This window comes from Phaethon aethereus (genome assembly GCF_964289735.1).
Source record: "Phaethon aethereus genome assembly, chromosome: 15".
NCBI lineage: Eukaryota > Metazoa > Chordata > Aves > Phaethontiformes > Phaethontidae > Phaethon > Phaethon aethereus.
In genome coordinates, this window is record NC_138591.1 from 5,627,137 (window position 1) to 5,651,456 (window position 24,320).

General features: G+C 42.2%; 1 protein-coding gene across 1 annotated transcript; it reads left to right on the forward strand.

Moving 5' to 3' along the window:
* The first annotated feature begins 3,253 nt into the window (after positions 1–3,253).
* Positions 3,254–23,612, forward strand: SNX8 (sorting nexin 8). Its single transcript, XM_082006609.1, has 11 exons — positions 3,254–3,591; positions 11,800–11,990; positions 14,073–14,190; positions 17,221–17,342; positions 17,710–17,790; positions 18,752–18,912; positions 19,361–19,493; positions 20,589–20,657; positions 21,449–21,598; positions 22,004–22,153; positions 22,887–23,612. The coding sequence occupies exons 1-11, from the start codon at positions 3,543–3,545 to the stop codon at positions 22,998–23,000; spliced, it is 1,338 nt and encodes a 445-aa protein (XP_081862735.1). The 5' UTR covers positions 3,254–3,542; the 3' UTR covers positions 23,001–23,612.
* The last annotated feature ends 708 nt before the right edge of the window (positions 23,613–24,320 follow it).

Here is a 24,320-nt window from a genome sequence, read left to right on the forward strand (position 1 = left end):
CGACGTATTCAAAGCAGTAAAGGGAACCTGGAATTTGTCTTGGATACCATCTTGAAGTTTTGGTGACATTTTTAGAGGAAAAAGAATGGTTCGCGAGTAATAGTTCATCTGTGTTCACTTCCAAGATGAACATGTGTATTTTGTGTAGCTTGTTTTTTGGTTTTTAGTTCAGTGCTTTCAATTAAATCACCAAAACATAGACTATAAGAATGCCAGCATAAAAAGATTAATAAGAAGAGCAGAACAGGTATTGTACTCAGCATTTTAAATTTCGACCCTGTCTTATATTGCAGTATCTTTCATGTTTTGATAAAATCTTGAGAGAGAAGATATTTAAGAAATTAAGCCAAGAACCCCCAGTTCTGTAATTTGTCAGCTAGTCACAAGATGGCATCCTAACTCCATTCAAATTCAACGGCTTGAGTGTGTCAATTCCGTATTTAAGCTATGGGCAATGCTATGAATGGAAATGACGACTGGCACTTTGTGCAGTTGTTTTTTTCCCCTTGCTAGATCATGGTAGTTGACCAGACTTTGATTTCCTGGTTTGCAGCAGCATTGACACACCAAAGTGTACCAAAAATGCTGTTGCCTCTCCTGCCATCACAACCATATGTTTTTCCAAACATGAGGGAATATGCTGCTGTTCAACCCATAGTCCCAGCTGGGTCCTCAAGATCACATGGCCTTCCAGGAACATGTATGTGATCTCTGTCACCATGTTTCACCACTTTTACATTGTCTGTAGTGTTGGAATACGCAATTTTTGTGTATTGCCTTTCTTCCTGTTTGCAAGATTACTACTACATTAACAATCACTTTGGTTAAACAATCTAAATGCTGGATCCTCCTTTCCTATCTTTGCTGTTTGCACTTTCCCTTACTTTACAGCAGCTTCTGATTTATCTTCTCTTCCTTCCTTCCCCTTTTCTTCTATTGAAATTTCCCTTTAGTCCCTGTGCTACTATCTCACTGCTGTTCTTTGTCTTCCAGTCCTTGCTCAGCAATCTGAAAGTGAGCAGAACAACTTTTAAAACGAGAGATTTTGGCACTAGCAGCTGGAGCCAGCTCCTGTAAGTATTCCACATGCAGAATTCCTAATCGATGGGAAATTTTGGGGAAGAAATCTAGCAAGAATGGCTTCTTGCAACACAACTGTCAAACCACCAATGCCTCATGAATTTTACTGAGTGCAAGTGATCTGAGAGTAGTGGAGCTGACAGCACTGTTTCCTAAACTGAATTCTGAAAGAGTAAGCAAGCTCTTATGGGCTGAGTGAAATTCTATCTAATACCAATAGGATGTGCTCAGAATGACACGCTGAAAGGCTGGGGCCTCAGGTACTCACGTACTTTGCATAACATTTGTTACTTGGAACCTGCTGACACGTGCCCTTTCTTTCTTTCCCAAGTGATTATAGTTTCTTTATGCTATGGGTTTTCCAGAAGATTTTGCTGCATTTACAGCAAATATGGAAGTGTTCAATAACTTATGTTGAGCACGATCTTTCTGGCCCCATTAAAAAGTTATTTCTGCAATTGAATTATTTTTCACAGCGTTTTTCTTCAAAACTCCTCCCATGGATTGCAAAAGCAATCTTCAGTTGAGAATGTCTTATTTATACCAAATAAATAGTTATGCTATTAGCTTAAGTACAGACCAATCAGAAATCTATAGCTAAATGAGAACATGTTGATTCCTCCATTCATTTTCTCAAAAAATGCTATATTGGCAAAAAAATGTGTAGCGCTTAGCTTTCAGAAGTGCTGAGCATGCAAAACTCTCCACTCAGCTGCTGTATAAACATGATTTGAAGGGCCTCTCAGCTTAAATAATGCCATGCTTTTTTAATTTTATACACAGCTTTAGTCTGCACCCACGCTTGTGGGGATCTCAGCTGAAATAGCACTGAGGCGAGAGGCAGAAGGCAAAAGAGAATCACTTGAGTCATTCTCATCTTTGTAGCAGCATGAAAAGTTTCAAGGCAGAGTGTTACGATCATAATTACACCTGAAATAATTCTCACTTTGTAATTTTCTGGTTTAGTTCTCAGTGTATCTAGTGGATGTTTATCTTCCCATGATTAATACATACCAGGAACATTAATTAGTGAATACATCCAATACTTTGGATATTAAAAATATAAAGCATTATTATGGATTGGTAGCATCTTAATCTGGAGGTCCACAATCTATACATATTTTTGTGTCTTGCTTGTTTGATGGTATTTTCAGGAAAACCACTGTACAAAACATATGACTTATTTTTCACCGGTGTCAACTGTGTAATTCTTGACTAATAATGTACAAGAAGCGGGAAAAAAAAAATCACTAATAAAATGAGAGGCATTCATACCTGAAATTCTTATTTTTATGCAGTTTTAGAAAGTGTATTTGCATTCCAAATGCTTATATTTCTGTGCTTTCCTGAATAGGTTTGATGTTTTACTATATTTACCTTTATTAATGCATTCCTTCTGATGTGTAGCATAAACTGCTTACAATTTTTTTTTCCTTTGGAAAAACATTAAATACTTTGACTTATCATCAAAAATATTTCATAAAAATCCAAATGCATCCAAAAAATAAAAAATAGTGGGTATAGAAAACACCCTGACTGATTGACTAGATGGCAGGAGAAATTAAATGCCGTGGAAGAAGTAACCCAGTGAAAGAAAAGATACCAAAAAGTTGTCTTGGAGTCACATCTGACTTGAAATCTGAAGCGCAGCCTCCCCGTCAGTTGCCACGTGACTGGAAGGACTGTCGTATTACTGCTACCAACAATTTATTTACTTTTCATAGTGCACCCTGAAATCTGCCTGGAACTTCCAAGTTCCTAACAACCATCCTTTCCAGTTTTCTGAAAAAATTAATTTGATTTTGGAGTAAAGCCTCTGTTAAGCCCATGAGCCGATCACTTCTTTTTCTATGCGTTAAGGTGTTTGAAAGCTTTATTACTAATCTTGAAGTGGTTTAGAAGCGCTTGGAGCAACAGCAGGGATGGCTCATGGCCTCTCTGAGCGTCAGAGCCCCCGTTGTGCGAAAGCCGACACGTTCCCGGCAGCCTTGAGCCCCCAGAACTGAAGCGTGTGTTGAAGTGTGTTGCCTCATCAGCGACGTTATCGTGAAGTGCTATCAGAAGCGATGCCGTTTTGGCGTGACCCGGTCTCTGGCCTTCACCTCGCGCTGCGGGAGGAGGCGGCTGGGTCGGGGTGTTCTCGTGCTGGCAGGGATGGGAGAAGCTCCACTTTGGTGGGCACCGGCGTGCTCCACGCTGGCGGGGACGTGGTGTGCGGGGCATGCCGCGGGTGAGGCCGCCTGTCACGGGGGTGTGCGGTGGCGGCCCCGCTGGAGCCGGCGAGGACCACCGCGTGTCACCAGCGGGGAGAGCCCGGCGGGTCCCCACAAGCAACGCCCTCGCCTCCCGGCCGCCCCACGCCCCGGCCCCCCGGGAGGCGGCCTCTCCCCGCCCGCTCCGCCCGCGCTGACAGGCGGGAGCTGCGGAGGAAGGGGAGGGCGGCCGCCGGGCCCCGGCCTCACATGACTGCTGCCGCGATGGACGGCGAGCTGCCTGCAGGCACCGGTACAGGTACGGGGCGGGTGTGGGTGGCTCCGTCCGCTCCCCGGCTCCAGGGGCGCCGCCGCCTTGCCTCTCGGCTCGGGGGAGGGTGGCGGGGCTCCTCGGTGGGGTCGGGGCCGCTGCCCCCGCCGAAACCTGAGGTGAAAGGGCGCCGCCTTCCCCTCCTCCCCCCCTCCCGGGGCGGCGGGTGCCGGGCCGGCCCGGCCCGGCCCGCAGTGGGGCTGCCCCGCTGCCAGGCCACGGCCGAGCCTCGGCGGTACCCGTTTCGTGGCGGCGGGGGGTTCCCCTCCCCTCGCGAAGGCGGCCTCTGCCCCTGGGTGATAAATAAGGGCGAGCGTCGGCGGGCTTTGCCCGGGGGCGGGCAGCGGGAGGTCGGCGGGCTTTGCCCGGGGGCGGGCAGCGGGAGGTCGGCGGGCTTTGCCCGGGGGCGGGCAGCGGGAGGTCGGCGGGCTTTGCCCGGGGGCGGGCAGCGGGAGGTCGGCCGGTCGCGTCCCGGCGCCCGCGGCGGGGCGGGCGGGTTGGCTGCCCGGGGTGCTCTGCTGCCGGGGCTTAACGCGGGGACGGGGCGCGAAGTAGAGCCTTTTCTCTGGAGCGTCGTGCAGCTGAGCGCTGCTGCGGGTCCTGAAGTGACTTCACTTCGGCTCCTTGTGCCCCGCCCGCTAAAATGGACTCGGGGGCACGTTGAAGCACGCGGCGGCGGGGGATGAAGCGGCTCGGTCGGCGCTGTCGGTCAGCCCCGGGCAGAGGCCACGTCTCCTCTCCTTACTGAGCCGAGCCAAAAGCGGGTCCAGCGCGAAAAGAAGCCGCTCGAACCGCTGAAGTTTTAAGAGCGTGCAGCTGAATCTGAGATGAAGAAACTTGCAGCCAAATGCTGCCAGCGCTTGTTGTGAAATGAGAAATGGAGGGGGCGCCTGGGTGAATTAAGAAAATAACATGCTAGACTCGTAACAGTTAAACTGAGGGAAACGTTTAGAGGGGAACAGTGCTCTATAAAGTTCTCTTAAAGTGGGTGAAATTTCCTACTGGCAATTACTGCTCTGTGCATAGTAGGTTTTGCGGTTTTTTTTTCCCTCGCTTTAGAAAGAAAAATGAGTAGAGGTTATAAGTGGGTAAGCTTGATGCAGGGAAAAATGGTGTGGTTGGATTATTTTCAGGATGCAGTGTGAGTATGCTTTTGATAGGCCTGTGATGTGCCTGATGCAGATCACGCTTATAAATAAATTATTTTGGAATATTTCTGTCCAGGACTGATGTAAGATATTGGGATATTGAACAGCAGCCTTTGTGGAAAAAATGTCCTACTGTACCAAAGAGAGAGCTTGTTCAGGTATGTCTCTTACGGATTTACCATCTGCTTCAGGAGCCATATCGAGATAATACAGTTGTCTCTGAGTAGAGTATTCTTGACCTGATTAACCTCTGCACTGGTGATGGCACTTCTGTAACTGATCTACTCAGCCCTATTTAGGAAACTTGGCTTTCTTTGACAAATCTTGTGTTGTGAACACTGAGAGAAGGTATGTAATGATCTTAGCAAAAGAAAAATAATGCTGTGAAAGCAGGAATGCTTTTATTTCTAGCATTGTAATGCGGGTTCAGCGATGTTGGAAATTTCACACAACTTTTTTGGAAATTGATGAATATTCTAAGATGATCTAAATCTCCTGATTTACTCTCAGTAATGAGAGTCCTGTCGGGGGCTGTCGATGCCCGCCTATGACAGCGCATGCAAGTGCTGTCTCTTGTAGTTTGCAGGGTTAAAAGTATTTTAATACAATCAAGAGAGAAAAGAAAAAGATAATGTTTAATACATTAAAGTAAATTTTGCAAAGTCGCTTGTATTGATTTTTTTTTTTGTTACTTTTCCTCTTGCTCCCACTTGAGCCTGATTTGCAATGATTGCAGGGAGCTAATCCAGGTGGGTTGACGGGGATGTCTCCTCTTTTTTTTCTAGTGCTAAGGCTTTAACTGTGTGTGCAGCCTGAAGCGGGGTTTGGTGGGGAGGTCTGTACCAGTTGCAGATAGTAGTATTTGTACATAACCGCTCTGATTTCACCACAGTCTTCAAGTTTTAATGGGTCGGTGCAGGTTGATGGAGAGAGATCAGTTACAGACATGTGGAACTGGTATAAAAGGAGGGAAGCTTTGCTGATTGCTTTTCAACAGCATTTGAGATATGAATGACCTTGTTCTAACTATAAAATGTGTGACGAGACCATCGTGAGACTGCAGTGTGTGGAGTGGCATTCATTTTTTAATGCTTGAGTACTAAGATCAAGTTATTCCCCAGCATAATTAAGAGGATAAGAAACATGCAAGGAAGATGAGAAGCAAAAGATAAACAATTTCTTCTGATGGGATTTTCTTGACCTGTATAAGGAAGGATGATTGTGGAAACTTGGCAATTTTATAGTTAAGCTAAAATGCCGTTGTAAAAGTTTCCTGGAGAACAGTTATATTTGTTATTGCTTGCTGGGTTACTTTTTTGGGTCTGAATTTTTACACTTACAACTTCTTTGTTAGAGCTGGGTGTGAAAAATGACAGTTTAGCAATCTTTCATTGTGAGCTGGGAAGCTGCCTTAGTGAGGACTTGACTTTTGTCTCTGTAATCTCTGTAGTCTTTGGGAACATTCCTTGATGGACTTTATTCCACTAATCCTGTTATTTCTTCAATGTGTGTAGCTCCATCTCACTTTATTGTATTTGCTACAGCTTGGGACCGTGGCTCCGTGACTGACTTGCGAATGGAATGTGTTCCTTGTATTCCCAGACTTGGGAAATCACTTAATTAGTCACTTGATCATCTAACAGCATAGTTAGAACAGGGCACTAGGGTGAGACTTAGTTCTTTGTTCTGTCACACAGACACTGGAAGGACATAACTTGGTGTTGGGATTTTTGCCTGCTGTAGTATGTGATTGCAATGTTTTGAGAAGCAGTTAGAGGCCTACAGCTGTAAGGGAATGAAGAAATGCTGGTGCTTTTCTATTTTTATTAAATAAAGCTTAGATAACCTCATCTGACTATTTTTGAGTTGTGCCATTATTTATCTGCTTTGTCTTGAAAATCACTAACTGCTGAATAGTAATCCGAAACTTAGTTGGAAATAAAAACAACCACCAAAAAACCCCGAAGCCCTCAAAAACAAAGGGGGGAAAAAACCCACCCCCACCCAAAAAGCCCAGACCAGCTAGCGCAGGATGCATATTTGACATTTGCACTGATAAAGTCATGGTGTGTGTTTGATTTTTTTTCTTTTTTTTTTTTTTTAAGGAGGAAACCAAAATGTTAGAGCCTGTTTTCCAACATCTAATTTTATGATAGTATGTGTATTATTTTATCTTGTCTTCTTTTGGCACTGGAGAGCTTGTGTTTGTAAGTGAATTGTTGGGAGGGGGAAGGAAGGACACTATTGCACCATCATCTTAATTAGAGTGCAGCTAAATGTGATTACTTTTCTTGTATCTAGCAAGAAATACGGACTCCTCTTCCATGTTGAAAATCCATCTGTGTATAAGTTACTTTTGTTAGATAAAATAGACTCATTCCTTTGCTTTGCTCCTTTCTAAATAAGAATTGCATGGTTTTAAATTCCTTAAAAAACCCAAACAAGTTGCATACAGTTGTCTCGAAGAATATGTAAAGCCTTTAATCAGAAGAAAGTTTTGTTTGCCTTTTTTTTTTGTGGACTTCTGTTTTTCTTTTCTTGTTTTTAAGGGATTTCACATTATGTAAGAATTAAAAAGGGGGGGGGAGGGGATCTATTTGAAGTTGTAGTTGAGATCTGCACCAGTTTTCTGAGATGTTGATGTGGACACTGAGTTCTGGAATTACAGGGAGTGTGTTTGACACAATGAGGAGGAAAAGCATTTCCATAATTCCTGAGGCTTTTCATGAGAAGACAGAAAGGAAAGGGAAATGCTGATGAATGATATTTACATTTCTGTTTGAGTATTCCTGGCCCAGGAGTTTGTAGTGGAGTCCTCTTTTTTTTTTTGCCAGGGATAAATCTGAGGTATTTGTGTACAAAACAGTCAGTTCTCGTACTCCCTGCGTTTCCCGTGAGTTGGATCACGTCTGCTCCGCAAGGCCGTGGCCTGTGATGATGGAGAAGGAATCTTAGCCATTTCTCCTAAAGGTTTTGCTTCCTTTCAGACTCATTTCTCCTTCCAGAAAATCTGCTACTACTAATGTAACAAGTAATTTTATGGCACCTTCTACTTAAGTGTGTCTAATAAATTTAGCTGATTAGCATCCTGGTGTAATAAAGAGTTGTTAGTAGCAGCCATCTGTAAAATGGAGATAAACCCTCCGGATTTGGTTGACAGAATTTAAATAGGGAAGGGAGATCTGTATTGTGATTTACCACCTATGCTTCCAGCCCTTGCGTTGCCCTTCTATTCTGTATGTGCTTGCTCACATGTAAAACCTCTGTGCAGCTAATCAGATGCTTGAAATACTACTTTGGGTTTCATAAATGCCTGATTTTAGAAATTTTGATTGAGGAAACTGGTAACTCTGGAGTGCAGAGTGCTGTCTAGTTGTAGGAATGGGAATAATGAATGTCGGGCACTAACTAAAGTATGAAACATGTGGCATGAAGTAGTGAAGCTTTCAGCTTCAGTTGTTTTCTGGGTAAGTTTCTTAAGACCTTTCAGTCCAAAGGCTACCTGACTTTTTAGAAAAAAGAAGTATTATGCAGTGTTTTCTATTACAGCCAAACAAAGGTTAGGCTATGCTTTGAATGCTTCTTTAAACTTTCATTTCTTGTCATCTTGTCTCCTTGTTTGCATATGTATGCATACATGTATTCTTTTTAACTTTTATATCAAATGATTTGCGGTTATGCCAGGCCACTTCCTGGTATCTTATTGACAACAGATTGAGAAGCTGCTGTAGCGAAAGACTAGCTTGTACAAAAAAAGCTTTTTTTTTTTTTTAATTTTGTCTGCTTCCCTGCATTCCAGGGGACCATTGCATACCTTGTATCTGTATTCATTTGCTGCTCTAGGTACATAAACTTTGCTAGATAATGATCTGCCACAACCAGAGGGAATGCTTTCAAAATTAGCTGTTCTCCAGCAGAGAGTGCGTGATGGAAAGCGCTAAGTGTTTTGTTACAATGCATGTAAATCCTTTTACTGGTTGAACACAGGAGCTCATACCAATGAGTTCCCACTATTATCCACCATCCCTGGCCAGGGCTCTTGAGGCTGTTCCTGCATTGACTTATTAGTAAGTAGAATGAAAAATGGGCTGCAGAATAGCTTCAGTATATATTGCTGTGCAGGGTTAGTGTTAATGCCGTGGTAAGTGTTTTCTAGAACAGGTTAACAGCTGTTCCACAGTCATCTTATTGTGTTCTCAGACCAGTGTTTGAGGGTGTAAATTCACCCTGAGTAGTTGTCTTGTTGATATGGAATCCGCTGAGATGATTAATTAAACAGTAATTATTCAAACTTGTTTGTATGGTTGTCTGATTTGTATGATTTCACACATTTAGACAAGGTTGAGATTTAATGAAGCTACAGAGTATTTCAGGAAGAGCCAAGTATGTGAACTACTGATAAAAAGAAGATATTTCCTGTAGGTGAATTTTGGAAAGCAAAAATAAAATATGAAAAATGGCAAAATATTAAAAATGAAAGGAGCAATGTGACTGAATTGTCAAGGGAATGCTGGGTCTTGTCTAGATCTCTCTATGGGGCTTCACTTTAATTATCTTATGGGATAATCTGGGTTCAGATCACTGTAATGAATTTGAGTCCTCCTCAACATCAGTTTGGCTGATCATGCTGCAGGTTCCAGGACTTAAAGGTGAAATACTGAAGGATTCATGGTTCATCCTCTTAATCTTTCCTTCTGGTATCTGTCTTTTTCCACTGTGAGTTTCAGTAGCTTACAGACAGTGCTGACCTCCAGTTTAGGGAACAGTTTGTGCCATAAAAGTCCCGCTTTGTCAGCTGGCCAGCAGGAAGATGGGAAGCAGGAGGAGTGTTGTGTTAGTACAGATGGGCACTGCTCTCGGGAAGTAGGTGAGCTGCATTTTGGCTATTCCCTCTTTGGGGGACTAGTGTACTGTGACTGCCTCTGAAACGTGAGCCAGTGGTTTAGCAACACAGAGGACTCTGGAATTCTCTGTGTGTGTGTGTGCGCATTGGAGGAGTAACAAAACCTACCGTGTCATGTTGTGTCTTGAGCAATTAAAACTGAGAATGACAAAGGTGTGCGCCCAGAGGACTGCCGCTCTGGAGCGCGGGGCTGTCTTGTGCGTTCTGTAGTTCTTTGAGTGTATTTTTGATGCTTCCCCTCGATACTGTGGTTCATTATATCTTGCTGCCCCATGAAGGGTCAGGTGGGCAAGGATTTTTCTACACTAGAAAATATTTTGCCTTGCTATCTGCATTCTGAATATTCTTTCCTCCTTTCCTTCTCAGTTCAGCATCTCTCTGAAAAGTGGATAGACATATTTTATCACTTCCTCCAGCAGTATCCTGTGTCAACATTGAATTAGCTTGCATTGTCTTACTACAGATTTCTGACGGGTAACTGGAACTTTTTAGAAGCTGCTCCGTAGGTGGGGTTAGTAGGTGATACATTAGGCTGTTAAAGTGGAGGCGTTGAGACTTGCTTCTCTGAGTCACTTTAGTAGGAATCCGAAGCCTGACGAGACATGTGGGATAAGGTCATTTGTCCTGGATTTGGTTTGGTTTGCTTAAACCATTTTATGGAACAAGGATCAAAGTGTCTGTTCTGAAGCTGCATATCTGAGGAATTGGAGATTACCTGTTTTCCCCATTTATCAGGGCCCGGAGCATGTGAAAGAGCAGGTGGGAAATCCTTATCAGGAGGAGGTCAGGGATTTCAAGTTAAGGGTGTGAGTTCTTATCTTCCCTGAGTTAATCTCTTACACAGTTACCAACTTTTTGAACTATGTATCAAAGCTTAAAGAAATGGTTCTTGCTTCTGTGGTGTTGCTATTTTTTTGTCTTCTCAAAATTTTAGATATGTTTAAGAAGGGATGTAACTTCTGCATGATGGCATGGAAGGGATGATGAATACTGCCAAGCTTTTCTAGGTAACTCTTCGGCAGTGGATTCAACTTGCTTTGTAAAAGAGTTTCCTCGCAGCATCCCTCTTAAACAGCCATATGCAGAGAGGAAGCAGCTCATCTGTTCCAGACTGGAGAACAGAACTCAGGTGTGGGTTGAATAGACTCCAGGGTTATATCTGCACTTTTCATCCTGTTTCTTCTGTGTGAAATAGGTAGGAAAAAAGGATTGCTTTGAAAAACAATGTAAGCTTGGTTTACAGTCGAATAATATAGGTAGTTATGAAGTCAAGTTGAGATAATGGGCTGCAGTCGGTCATATGATAAGACTACTCTGAATCATCATCTTTGGCCCTTCTTTGATGTAGTTTGTCCTCCAGGGCCCTATTCTGAGGAGCCATCTTTTTTTACTTTTGCATCTGGCTGAGAATCAGTTAGAATCTCTCTGTCCAAAGCTGTCCAGCTATGACTGAGTTCACTGTAAAAAGCTGTTTGTTTTTTTAGCTACAAGCAGTGGAATAGGTGTATTTGAAAGATTTTGCCAGAGCTTGCTCTGATTGAGGAATTGTCAGGTTGGTAGCCCTTATTAGGAACCTTTTTCCCCTGCTCTTGAACTTAAGCATATTGACATGGTAAATTATTCATGCCCACTCTAGCATACCGTCATAGAGTTTAATAAAATTATGTCAAATGAAGTGTCTCCTTCCTTTGTAACGGCATGTAAAATTAATGTATTAAATTTCTGCAGTGCAGTAAAAAAACATATTTTCTTTCCTTCCATGAGTTGTTCTAGGCAGGATCCAAAAATGCTGAGCTAGGGTTTCGTTCATTTTGGCAGATCCTGCTGTGGTGGGAGCTGGACAGACAGGAAATGCAGGCCTCCTAGCTGATTCACAGAACAAATTTGGCCTGTGATTCTTTTGCTTAGTAGAGGTGTCTTTCTGACTCGGTATAATTGGTGGTGCTCCTGGCTGTTGTGAAGAGGGAGGTACCAACCTTCTGAATGTGTGTGCAGTAGCATAGCCTCCTGGAGGAGTGGCTTGACTGTTGTTCTGGTTGTGTTGCACCACTGTGGGAGCACTGAGCGAGGGAACAGAGTATTTTAAGGCTACTTCTTTTACTTTATCAAGTCTACTGGACTGTTTTTTCCCTTTTTGTCTTTTAGATTTGGCAAAGCCTCCAGTAAATGAACCGAGGGAACCGGAACAGTTTCTAATGCAGGCGCCCCAGGGAAATCCACTACTGCTTTCCCACACCCTACAAGAGCTATTGAGCAAGGATAGTGTGCAGGTGGAGCTTATACCTGAGAAGAAGGGCCTTTTTCTGAAACATGTGGAATATGAGGTTTCCAGCAAGGTAATGTGAACAAGCATTGGTCTTAGTGAGAATGTATCTTCTTAATAACGGCTGTGCAGTTGCTGTTGGCAAAGTCCTGTCTAATTTGATAGAGGTGTTGAGTGATGGTTTTGAGTAGGCCAGTTGGAAGGGCTTACTTTAAATGCAGTAGTGCTATGCTTCCTTGACCTGGGCTTCTGCAGTACAGAGCATCTTCTAACCGAGGTCTGATGGATGGTCTGCTAGTTTACTGGCTTGAAACCTGAACTCTGTACAAAAGCAAGTGTATAACACTGAAAACTGAATGTTTTCATAATGGATTGGTGTAGGCGACTGGATGTTGCAAACTATTTTGAACTAGTGAAGAAATTATGTTGGCAGTGCTAAACTGAAATCCTTTATAAACAGAAAAGGTACTGCAAATCCTTCTGCAGAGCATAGGCCATTTCCAGTTTACCTCCCCCAATCCTGACCTGTAGGTTCTGCTCTTGGTGTAAGAGAAGATTGAAGATGATGTATCTTTTCCTATTTATGAGTGAAATACCTCTCCAGTAACTTCTGTGTATTTTTTTCAAGAAGTAAATCTGTCCTTGTCACAGTAGACCATGAGCAATTTACATCTCTCAAGCTACCAAAACATCAGTTACTGAGCAATGCTCAAACTGTTGCAGTCATCATTGTACATATTCAGAGACATGTTTGGATCACTTGTCGTGATCTTTTGATCCCCCGTTTTTGATCATGAGCCCCCATGACGTTTGGGGCTTTAAGTGTTTTGGACTGACATCTGTAAGTTTGTTAAAGACTCTTGTGAGGGGGAAAGGGCAGACACCGAGTGCTTCTGTGGGCTTTCTAGGATTCAATGTTTATTTTTGCCTGTGATTTCAGGGCATAGGACTTGGTCACCCTGGTGGTCTCTAGGTTTTGAATTTAGGAACTCCTTGCCAACTCCTTTCAGTTGCTGTCATCTCTCCTATGGTTGTAGCTGTAGAACGGTACTTCCTCAAAAAAGAAGCATAGCTTGGCCTTGAGCTTCATCTAAGATCTGCAGCACAAATCAACATCAGATTGCAAAGCAGACAAAGAGAGACCCTAGGAGCTGTATCTGTTGTGCTCCAGTTGTATGCCTCGTTGCTTTGTTTTTGAAAATGCATAGTGCCACAATAAGTGGTGGATGATGTACAATGCAAACATAGTGAGAACGGGTATAGTGATGTGTAGTCTTTCTTAGCTGTTCCAGTAGATTAATGTGTAGTAATAGTGTGTGGGGTTTGTGCGTTCTTTATTTATTATTTTTAAAGGATTTCTACGCCCTAAGTGTCTTGTTCTAGCTGCTACTTAACTCCTTTTGGAATGGAAACCCATTTTCTGTGACCTCTTCTGCATATTGATCTAAGAAATGCAGAATGAAGGACTAAGGTTTTAAAGGAACTTTCTTTCTTTGTTTATAGATCTAACATCAGCGAGAGGACTCTTTCTCTTGTGAGGTTCACTTAAAATGTCGGTAATTTGGGCTAATACTTAATATGATCTAAGCCTGTTTTGCCACCTCTGGGTTTGAAACTGCTTTAGAGAAATTTCCTAAGAGCGAGAGGAGGGACTTGCAGTACTTCAAGAAAAGAGCTCTCTAGAGCACTTTAAGAGTATTGACACAATTTCTAAATGTTCTGTGTAATTTGGAGGACCAGAGAGTTTGAGGAAGTAACAGTATGGAATCAGGACAGATTTAGGGATATTTATAATTTCTTGGGAAACCTCTTCCTCTCCATTTGGTAGTCTCTTTAACCTTGTGTGTGAATGAAATCTGACTTGTTTTTTTCAACTGAAAATATTATTCTCAAAAGCACTATAGTTAGAAGAATACCATCTCTATTCATAATTGAAAGATGGCTGCCTTTGGAGTCTTTTCTCCCTCCTTCTCACCATGAAGCCTCTAAGGATAAGAAATATATAATTTTTGCAGTCTCTGGGTGCAATTTTTCTTTTCTTCCTTTTCTTTTTAGTGCAGCTGATAGGGAAAAAAAAAAAAAAAAAGTTACTGAAATGCTGCTGATTGTCCAGCCTGTGTATTGATTTATTTTTTCCCCCCTTCCTCTATTGCAGAGATTCAAATGCTCAGTCTATAGGCGATACAATGATTTTGTGGTGTTCCACGAGATGCTGCTTCAGAAGTTCCCGTATCGTATGGTGCCAGCACTTCCACCAAAGAGGATGCTGGGGGGTAAGTCTGGCTCTGTCTCTTGACCAGAGGGCTCATGCTGCAAGCGTGATGAAGATGATACCGTTGAAAATAAATGTTTAAAAGATCAAAAGTCTTTGCTTCTGCTTGGCTCAGGAAACAACTCTGAGGCTGTAATATACAATTTGGTGGTGTGAGTTGTTGCCATCCTAGAAATTCTCTATAGGTAAAATACTAATGTAAAATTTTAGTGCAATTTTTTTTCCATTGAAGTTCAGTAGCTAATGACTTTTCTGTACTGTGGAACAGCTATAGTATGCATTGTAGTGTGTTTTGTGAAGTGTTCGGAATAGAAAACGTTTGTGGAAATCCCATTGTTCTCCTATAGCGAGAGAAGAGTCAAGATTAAAAAAAACCCAAACCAACTTATATTAAAGGGCTTAAAACTGCAGAGGAGCTGATTGTGTAGAAACAACAAAATTGCTTCTCCAGTGAGAATACTTGATGCTGTTGAGTTAGTGTAGGGTCCTGACCTCATACACACCTAAAAAGGACCTGTGAACGGTGATGTTAAGTGAACGGCTTCAGCATTGCCTCTTACAGCATTACCTTGCACATAAGTCTTACATGCAGGCAACGGTAACTACGCTTTCTCAGTTGCGTTTTTCCTCAGTATGAAAGGTGTCTTTCTGGCAGATGAATCAACCGCCTTAAAGTAGCTATCACCCCCCTTTTTTTTTCTCCTGTTCTAAAAGGAGCTTGTTGATCTGCTTAGGATAACCAGAAACTAAAAACTGAGGTTGGAATCAGTGTCAGTTCATTCAAGTATGTTTTAGCTGTTAGAATAGAAACCAATGAAGACTGAAAGCATATCAAAGCTCTTTCAGGTACATTTTTCACTAATCTGAAATATTTGCACTGGTTTTAAACTTTTATTATTTCAAATGTTGCATAACTGTATAAAACCCTGTCTTGTTTTCTGCTTTATCTGTGGAAGAACAAGCTTTTCACTGTCTTGTCTCCTGCCCATGCTGCTAAGCTTAATATGTTTCAATAAATAATTGATTTCAGTCAAGGAGTTCATGTATCGCTACAGTGAAGAGGAATTGGTAAACAGTGAGCAGTGTGGGGTGTAGAGTGAACTGGAACAAAGCAAAATAATAGTGCTGAAAAGCTTCAATGGTCATATATTCTTATGATGGAATGTAAATTGTAAGGACCTTTCTTTTGAGTTTGCAAAAACCTGTCTGTTGAATTTGACCTGATTCAGTGTTCTCAGCCAGAATTTCCAGAATTTCCACTTCATGCAACACCTGTGAGCAAAGTGACCTTCACTGATTAGTCTCAGTGAAGAGACAATGCTTGAAAGATGCTACCAATATATATATAATTTGTCAGTCACTGTTATTTCCTTGCATTGCCGGTGTGTTCATATTTCTGTGCATTCACCGGTACATTTCTTCCCACAGTTATTGTATGTTTAAGAAAAAACCCGATAGGATTAGTTCCCAAACCGTGTTAGGAGCACGGTCCTAATACAGTCCAAAAACATATTAAGGCAGAGAGTGATAAGTGCCTTTAGTCCAGTGACTCTGCATATAGAAAAGCTGTGTAGGTGGTCTTAATAGAAACTACAAAAAGGAAAAAGGAAATTGCATGGGTTGTTCTTGTTTCTGAGTAGGTTAATGGGCTGATAAATGGAACTGTAGGACAGAGGATTTGATGGATTAGTATAGATGTGGGACTTCTGCAACCTCCTTAGGCCCAGAGCAGGATGGGCAAAGCTACGCTCTTTTTATATTCTGTATTCTTCTCTACTAAGTTACGCTCCAACTTTCATGATGGTCTACTTTCATCCGTCTGTCAGATGAAGGACTGATAGTCTGCTCTTCTCATTTTGGAGGACAGCAGCAAACTGGGGCAGATCGTATGGGAAGTGTGTAGATGACTTCAGAAATCTCTATGTAGGCTAAAATATGACAAAGCAAAATGCAACCATAATGACAGAAAAACCATTTGATGGGAGATACTGTGCTAAGGATCATTTAGAGAGTCCATGCAGCCAACAAACTCACAACTTAAAACTGGGGCAAAAGAGTAATACCCTTTTGAGATACGAGTGTTGTCATGGATAAGAGCATGCCTTTAATTTTTTTCTGTGCTGCTTTCTTTTCCTTCAAACTTATTTTACTTTAATTTTTCATCTTTCATGAAAAACTCCAGGATTTTTTGATTTACTGCCATACTGCAGTGTATCACCAGATTGGTATACTGGTGATATAAAGAGTTTATATATAAAGTATAAACTCTTCCTGTTTCAGGAAGACGAGTGGAACTTTCTTAATTAGACAAGTAAGGACTCTGTGTGGATATACTGCAGACTGCTGCATAGGTCTTCCGAAGTACTTTCTCACATCTTGCATGAAAACGATGTGGGTACTGATCTTGAGCAAACAACTGAAAAAACCCAAATCCTTTATTCTCCCTCTAGCCCCAAAACACTTAGAAGTGTGGAGGAGGGACAGATGAGGGTACAGCACTCTGAAGCTATTTCTTCAGAATAGTGAGCAAGAACCCCATAATTATTTGTGGGGTGAACACTTTGCAAGTGGCAGTGATCTTTGCAGTGGCAAGCAGCAGTGTGTTGTGCAGCATTTCCCAGGAGTCCTAAACAGACTGAGATCCCCCCGGGTACCAGCTGTGGAACCAATTCAGAGGAAGAAAAATCTCTGTATGCCCACGGGTTGTAAGTGGAGGCTTCAGGCCTTAGACTTGGTTACTTAGCCTGCTTACCTGATCCACCCTGTGAAAATAAACACACATAGGTACATATACTGGATTTCAGTAAGATGTAAAGAACTACTTGAAAGAATATTTGTTCTGGTGGTCAATCCAAAAGATCTGTTTTAGGGAGCTGACGGACTACAGGTAATCATTCTTTGCTTTTGTTGCAGTGCTTTAGCAAGGGTTACAAGTATAAAGGAATTATTGGACTGAGTGTTTTCTTTTTTCTCTTTCTGAGCAGCTGTAATATGTGGTGCATTAATTGAAAGTTAATGTTTCTTCCTGTAGCTGATCGAGAATTCATAGAATCTAGGAGGAGAGCGCTGAAGCGTTTTATAAACCTGGTGGCTCGACATCCCCCCTTCTCAGAAGATGTGCTCTTGAAACTCTTTCTGTCGTTCAGTGGCTCAGTGAGTACTTGTTAGCAATAGTCTTGAGTTTGCATACCTTCCTGTAGCTGCTTCGCTGGGTACGGAGTTCAGAATTGCTTTTGACCTACACGTTGTTGCTCCTTGTGATGAGGAGAATTTTCTCCCAATAGGTATTTCTACAGCTGGAAAGCGGAAGGTAATTTCACTCAATGCCAGGAATATAGTATTTTGAAAATAACTGCTCTTAGGGGAATACATATTACGCTTCTCCTTAAATTAAACCTAACCTGGGTAAAGCTGTATCAGCTAAGTTGTGCCTTACCATTGCAGTGTATCTGAGACCTGTGTGAACTGCCTCTGCATTACTTAGTTCTTTCACGCTCATTTTATTCTGTATCTTCTATAGGATGTACAGAATAAGCTAAGAGAGTTAGTCCAGGGAGTAGGAGATGAATTTATGACCTGCAGATTAGCTACCCAGGCCAAGGTATGTATATGACTTTCTTGCAACATATTATTCTGGTTTAAATGGCGCTCTCCTCCAGGTGGATCAGCTATGGTGTTTGTTCAGTGATGGAGACCTTAGGTAGGAGAGAGTTGTTTCCAAAGTTTGAAGGACTTTTAAAGCTGTAATGTTATTAAAAAGGTCAAATAAATACTTGACTCTTAAGGGCCTGATATTTTGACGTAAATGCTGGTTCATGAATATGATAAAGATTAAACAATGAATCCTGCTCAGAACATGTTTATCAGTAGTTACTTGTACTTGTGTACAAAGAAGCACATACTGCTCAATTTAAAAGCTAATATCTATATTGAGGTCTTCCCCGTGTGTTCGTGCCCTCATTCTGTCTGTCTGTCCTCTCCCTGTGGGAGAGTGATTTGGACTGTTACAGTGAAATTAGTTATAAGTTCTCCGTATATCTGTTTATCCCAGTGATGAGTGCTATGGCAAGTTTTAAATATACGTTCACCAGGTTCATTGAGCAATTTTAAAGCAAGTTGTTGTTCAGGTTCTGCAACGCTAGCAGAAGGTTTTGCAACTGGAGCTTAATTCAGGTTTTTACCAGCGGTGGACAGGTCAAAAAGAGCTGAACTTTCAGTACATGCTTGTCTTTGCCAGGCTGGCAGTTACTAGTAGCTTCAGATCAGAACCTGAGAGCTTGAAACCTCACAAACCCTGTTTTACCTGCAGAGTAGATTTTGCCAAATCTGTCTACACCTGGTATTTGAACCTCCTTCTGCCTCTGAAAGCTAGGGTATTTGTATCACATCTGACTTAAACACCTAAATTGTAAAGCTAATCTCTTCAGGGTTGTTATGGCATGAGAGAGCAAGCACCAGAGGGAAACCTGTCTCTCTCTGCTGACGATGTGGTGTTCCCAGAATTAACGTATGTGAACGTGCCTCTGATTTGTCCACTAGTAATCTCTCTTGCACTTCTTCAGGACTTCCTTCCAGCTGACATACAGGCCCAGTTTGCTGCTAGCAGGGAGCTCATCAGAAATATTTATAATAGCTTTTATAAGCTTCGGGACCGTGCAGAGAGGATAGCTTCTCGAGCTATTGATAATGCCTCAGATCTTCTCATATTTGGAAAGGAGCTAAGGTAGGTTTGGGGGAAGGGGATTTGCTAATGTGAACATTTCTACTGTTGTTTCAGAACTCAAAACTGTTGTAAGGTTTACCTGTAAGGTAAAAAAAACCCCAAACCTGTAAGGTTTACCAATGGTCTGGTAAGAATGAGTGTTTCAATGTATGCTGTAGGCCATAATAAAACTTTTTCTACTATAAAAGAAGAAAATGCATGCTTTCCACTAAGGTTGCATTCCATAGAGCAACAGAAAAGAAAATACAAGTACCTTAACATTCAGGTACTGGTTTTATTGTCTCTTCCCCTAGTATATACACAGCTCTGCATTTGTGATTGCGCAGTAGTAGCGCAGCACTGCGAGCTATTTAGACAGATTTGAAACTCTGAACTGCGCTCTGCAAATAAATGTATCTACTTAGTGGAATTTGTCTCCTGGATTTGCATACTGCTTATCTCCTCCTAGTGCTTTGGGCTCAGACACTACACCGCTTCCTTCCTGGGCTGCTTTGAATAATAGCACATGGGGGACTCTGAAACAAGCCTTGAAGGGTCTGTCTGTTGAATTTGCACTGCTGGCAGATAAGGCTGTGCAGCAGGTGAGTTCTTTGTTCTTTTTTCTTTGTTCTTTGTTCTTTTTTTTTTGTGTGTGTGTAAAATGAAGGAGGTGCATTGCTGCCTAAGTTTCATCTTGAATCGTGAGCTCTGTGGACAGAGGAACATAAAGAGTTAAGAGGGAGATTGTAGTCCATACTCATATCCTCGACCACCAGCCTGCTTGTTCAAGCTTGAATGAAAAACCTGGACTGTGTTTAAATGGGAAAAAAATAGAATTGGTGAGGGGAAAGCCGGCTTGCTTTATTAATTTTAAGTGGTTATTGGACAAGTTAAGTTGTACTGCTATACTGAGCTGTCTGAAAGTCCTGCATCCTATTTGATTAATCCGCTGCAGAGAATCCAGCAGAACTTATTTTTGAATCAAGTTTTGACATTCATGTACTTAAATGAATGACAGGAGTCATTCAGACAGAAGCATCATATCTCTGTGTAAGTGTGCAGTGTGATAATGACTGTTAGAATAATGTGAGAACATGACAGTCTGGGAAGCAGAAGTAATAGGTTTGTCTTCACTTCCCTTCATCTTGTGTTAAAATACTCAGCATGGTTTTATAGATCAGTCAGACCAGGTCTTTTTCTCCGGAGTTTATGCTCCAGAGAGCTCTATTGATACAGGAAGAAAAAGCAATATTTAGTAAAATACAAAAACAAGTAGTGAAATTTGGCTTGGTGTCTCATTTCTCCCTTCTGATGCATGAACTCTTATGGGGAACATGCAGGTATTTATGGCTTTAATGGATTAGTTAACTGTGTAAGAGGGGAAGGTGAAAGATTGGAGAAATCTGCAAGAGAAGGAAATTCTAGGCAGAGAGCGCTGAAGGACTGACACACAGGACTGTGAAACTAACTCTTCTTGTTAAAGGGATCAGTCAGTTGGAAAAGCTGTTCCTGCTCCAGTCAGATCTTTGTTCTGCACACTGAAGACTAAACACTCCAGTGCCATCTGAAGGATTTTTGATGCAGTTGATGTGCCCTGGAGAATACAGTGGAGGGCCTGCATGGTGTAAGGATGTAAAGAACTGTGATGTCAGTTCTTGCCAGGCTTACATAAAATGTACTTTTTCCTTGTTTTCTAGGGTAAACAGGAAGAGAATGATGTCGTGGAGAAGCTGAACCTTTTCCTGGATTTACTCCAGTCCTATAAAGTGAGCTCTGCTGTTCTTCTGCCAGTGAGAAAGTTGTTTAGAGCAAGTTTGTGCTCTTTAGAGGGTGTAACGCCAGCTGAATGGAAAACTGTCTGGGAGGCCAGTTCAGAGGCGAACTGGGCATCTGGCAGAGGGAGAGGAGTGGCTGTTGGCCGTAGTTAGCTCTATAGCCTTACTGATCAGCTCGTCTTGTGATGAGTACTTGCCAAACAGCAAACCCTGCAAGGAATTTAAAAATATGACTGCTTGAACTATATGGATCAGCTAACTTTTTTCTAGATTTGGCTGGTTTTGAGTCCAAGCAGTGAATTAGATGGCTACTGGTTTGCTCATGCATACATGAGTTCAGTTACAAATGAAAGAATTTTTGTTAATACTAAGCTTTCTGTCAAAGGCACTTCTTTTTAGAAGCAACTACTAAAACTGTATGTTGTAGCCCTGACATTCCCAAGAAGTAGAAGGACACCGGCAAGCTCTTGCCACAGTTAATTGCCAACACTTAATATTGAGAAGGGCACAAAAGATAAGAGGCCTGATATGATCCAAAACGTTGGCAGAAGTGGTGCTCCAGATTGCCTCTTAAACTCACTGATCTGGGTCCAGGCAGTTTTGTTTCTCTAATTCTTAGCTGCCAACATTTTTTGACCCTCTTGAAAACAAAGAAACAAAAATCTGCAGCATAGAAATTACATAAAGCGTGACCATGTGTTCGTGTTCCTGGTGTACTTGGCTTGTGTGCTTGCTGTCCTTTACCTTCCACTAAGTACCTGTTTTTCCCTTTTCTCATAAAGGACCTGTGTGAAAGACATGAGAAGGGGGTATTGCACAAGCACCAGCGAGCATTGCATAAGTACAGCATGATGAAGAAGCAGATGATGAGTGCCACTGTGCAGAACAAAGAACCAGAATCAGTGGAGCAGTTGGAGTCGCGGATTGTGGAGGTAGGGCAGATGCCTGGGAGAGCGAAGGGTGGTACTAGACTCCTATAATGGTGCTGCTATATAGCTCAGTCATATTTGCAGAAAGCCATTAGGCTGAAAGGGTAACCAGTACTTCGGGTAATTTGAGCTACCTGCTGTGCTACACGGAAAACACAATTGTTTTCCTCAACACTTACACTGGCTCTTTGGCAACGTGTCATTTGCAGGCACTGTGGAAGGCGACAGTCTGCACGATGCAAATGCAGTTGCTGTCATATCAAATGGGTCCGGGAACTGCATTTTTAGGTTTTTGGTCTGTGTTTGAGTTGCTTGTATGGCGAAGAATGCTGTTTTCTCCTGCTGCAAGTGAACCTCCTTGGCACCCTGTTCCTGGCAACGTATTTCACAGAGTTCCTCTTCTTTCAGCAAGAAAATGCTATCCTAACCATGGAGCTGCGGAATTACTTCTCTCTGTATTGCCTGCATCAGGAGACACAGCTCATCCATATCTATCTGCCTCTCACGTCTCACATTTTGGGGGCCTTTGTCAACTCCCAGATCCAGGGTCACAAAGAGGTGAGTTCCTCTGGACTGTATTCTTTTTCCCAAAATCTGAGAATTTGAATGTATTTGTTTTCACCAGTGGGCCTTCCTCCTCTAATGATCTGCCCAGCTGCACTCTTTCATAACTTCTTGAGAAATCACTTAAAGTCTTTCCAGTTTGGGATGAGGATCAAGGCTGGCTCTAACCCCTCTAAAACACTGTATCTTCTTGCAGCAAGTTGCTGTGTTTTTCTTTTTGTCATCTTCTCTGCAGATGGCCTTATCCTACAGGTAGTTGAAGAAGACACAACCATTAAATAACTAACTATTATGTAATGAATGATGTGTGTTTTCTAGATGAATCTGGGTTTTGTTGTGCTACATAGAAATCAATATGACAAAGAACAAGTTCCTTGTTTGTGCTCTAAATCCAAGAGCTCCCTTTTGTTAACCCCATGTACAGACTTTCTTTCATTCGTTATATTAGAAAAGTCTTTCCTCCTTCAGCCTCCTTCCTTCCCTGCAGTGGAGGAATTTGACCAAGGTGTGGGAAATCTCCCTTCCATGCATGCTCAGTAAAATGCTGAGAGCTGCATGATAGCACCAGTCTAAAAAGGACAATTTGGGTCTGCTGGACTTCCCCAAAGTACTTCAGCAAATTTGTGTTGTGCTTTTGAGTACCCTGAAACCACTGCTGAAGTACAGTGTGGTGAGATGATTACCTACTGTGTTGTCATGTCTGTTTTCTCTCCTTTTCCACGCACAGATGAGTAAAGTTTGGAATGAATTGAAGCCGAAGTTGAGCTGCCTCTTCGTGGGATCTAGCAATATGCCAACTCCACCATTGTCACCTCCAGAGGGAAACTTCTTCTCCAATTAATGCTCTGAGCATCTAGCATGGAGCGAGAAGTGCAATCAGCAAAGGGGTGGGACCTCTACCTCCAGGTGTTAGAATGAATCCTCCAAACAGTGCTTTTTTTTTTTTAAAGATTTTTTTTTTTTTTAATACCGCTGCTTTGAGCTGCTCTCTGATTTAGACAGACTGGATGTGGGGCAGAACATACGGTTATAAAGACAATTTCTTAATTTTGAAATGCTCTGGGGCAGAGCTGATGTTCATTACCCTGCTGACACTCTTCATGGGGTCAGGATGTGACCTGGTGCAGTAAGTGCTGCAGTGTTGTAGCTGATGCCTCTGCATCTTGTACTAACAGTCCTCCGGTAATGTTTATCTGCACACATGCTGACACATCTCTGCACATCTCTGAAGTGCTGAGATGAATGGGATACCAGAAGCACTTGCTTGTAGTAGAGATGGATTGCCTTTTAAGCTTGGGAGGGCCTGTGTTAGAGGCGTAAGGAAAGCTGAAAGCCATCCCCCACCCCATCGATAGGTGTCTGGATTTGATTTCTTACCCCTAGACCAATGCAAAATACGTGAATGAAGTGGTAGGATTCGCTAACCCGGCTGGGTAGGGGTCAGAGCTGCTGTGTGACGGTAGCTTTCCCAGGGAGCCTAGGCTGTGTGGTCAGTGTGTTTCAGTTCACAGTTGCAGGGCAGCCTAGGGACTTGCTCATATTTTTCAGTTTGGGGCCAAAGACATCTGGGTTCAGGAACTCAGAGGAGTTTGCCTGGCATGAATGAGAAAATAATTGAATAAAACACTCCTTAATTGTAAGCCACTTGTACTATACGAGCAGAACAGCTACAAGATAGCTTGTTTATTTTCTGGAGGTTCTGACATCCATCTGTTGAGTAGCTGTTTAGGACTATTAGAGAGCTGCTGACCTGAAGGCTGGCATTTTCTTTGGTCTGATATCAGATGAAGTATCCTGTTAACACCAACAGGCTGGGTCACAATGCTGATAAAGTTCATTAGTAAAAAAATCAGTATTTATCAAGATGTTACTATCATTCTTTTTTCTGGCTGTGGGTATCATTGGAGTGTGTTTGTGAAGGAGAGAAGACAATTAAATGACAGTTCTCTATCTCTAAAAATAGCACAGCCCTTGGTAATGGAGTTTTTAGAATGATTTGTGATTGTGATAAAGGGACTAAACATTCTCCGTATTTCACTTTGTATCTCCAGTGACTTTCCCTCGTGAAGCAAAGGGTAGGGGGAGGAGAACTTGCATGTTGTGTTACCTTGGGGGAAATTGTGCATATCCTCCAGAGAAACTGATAAGTGAAAAAACTGCA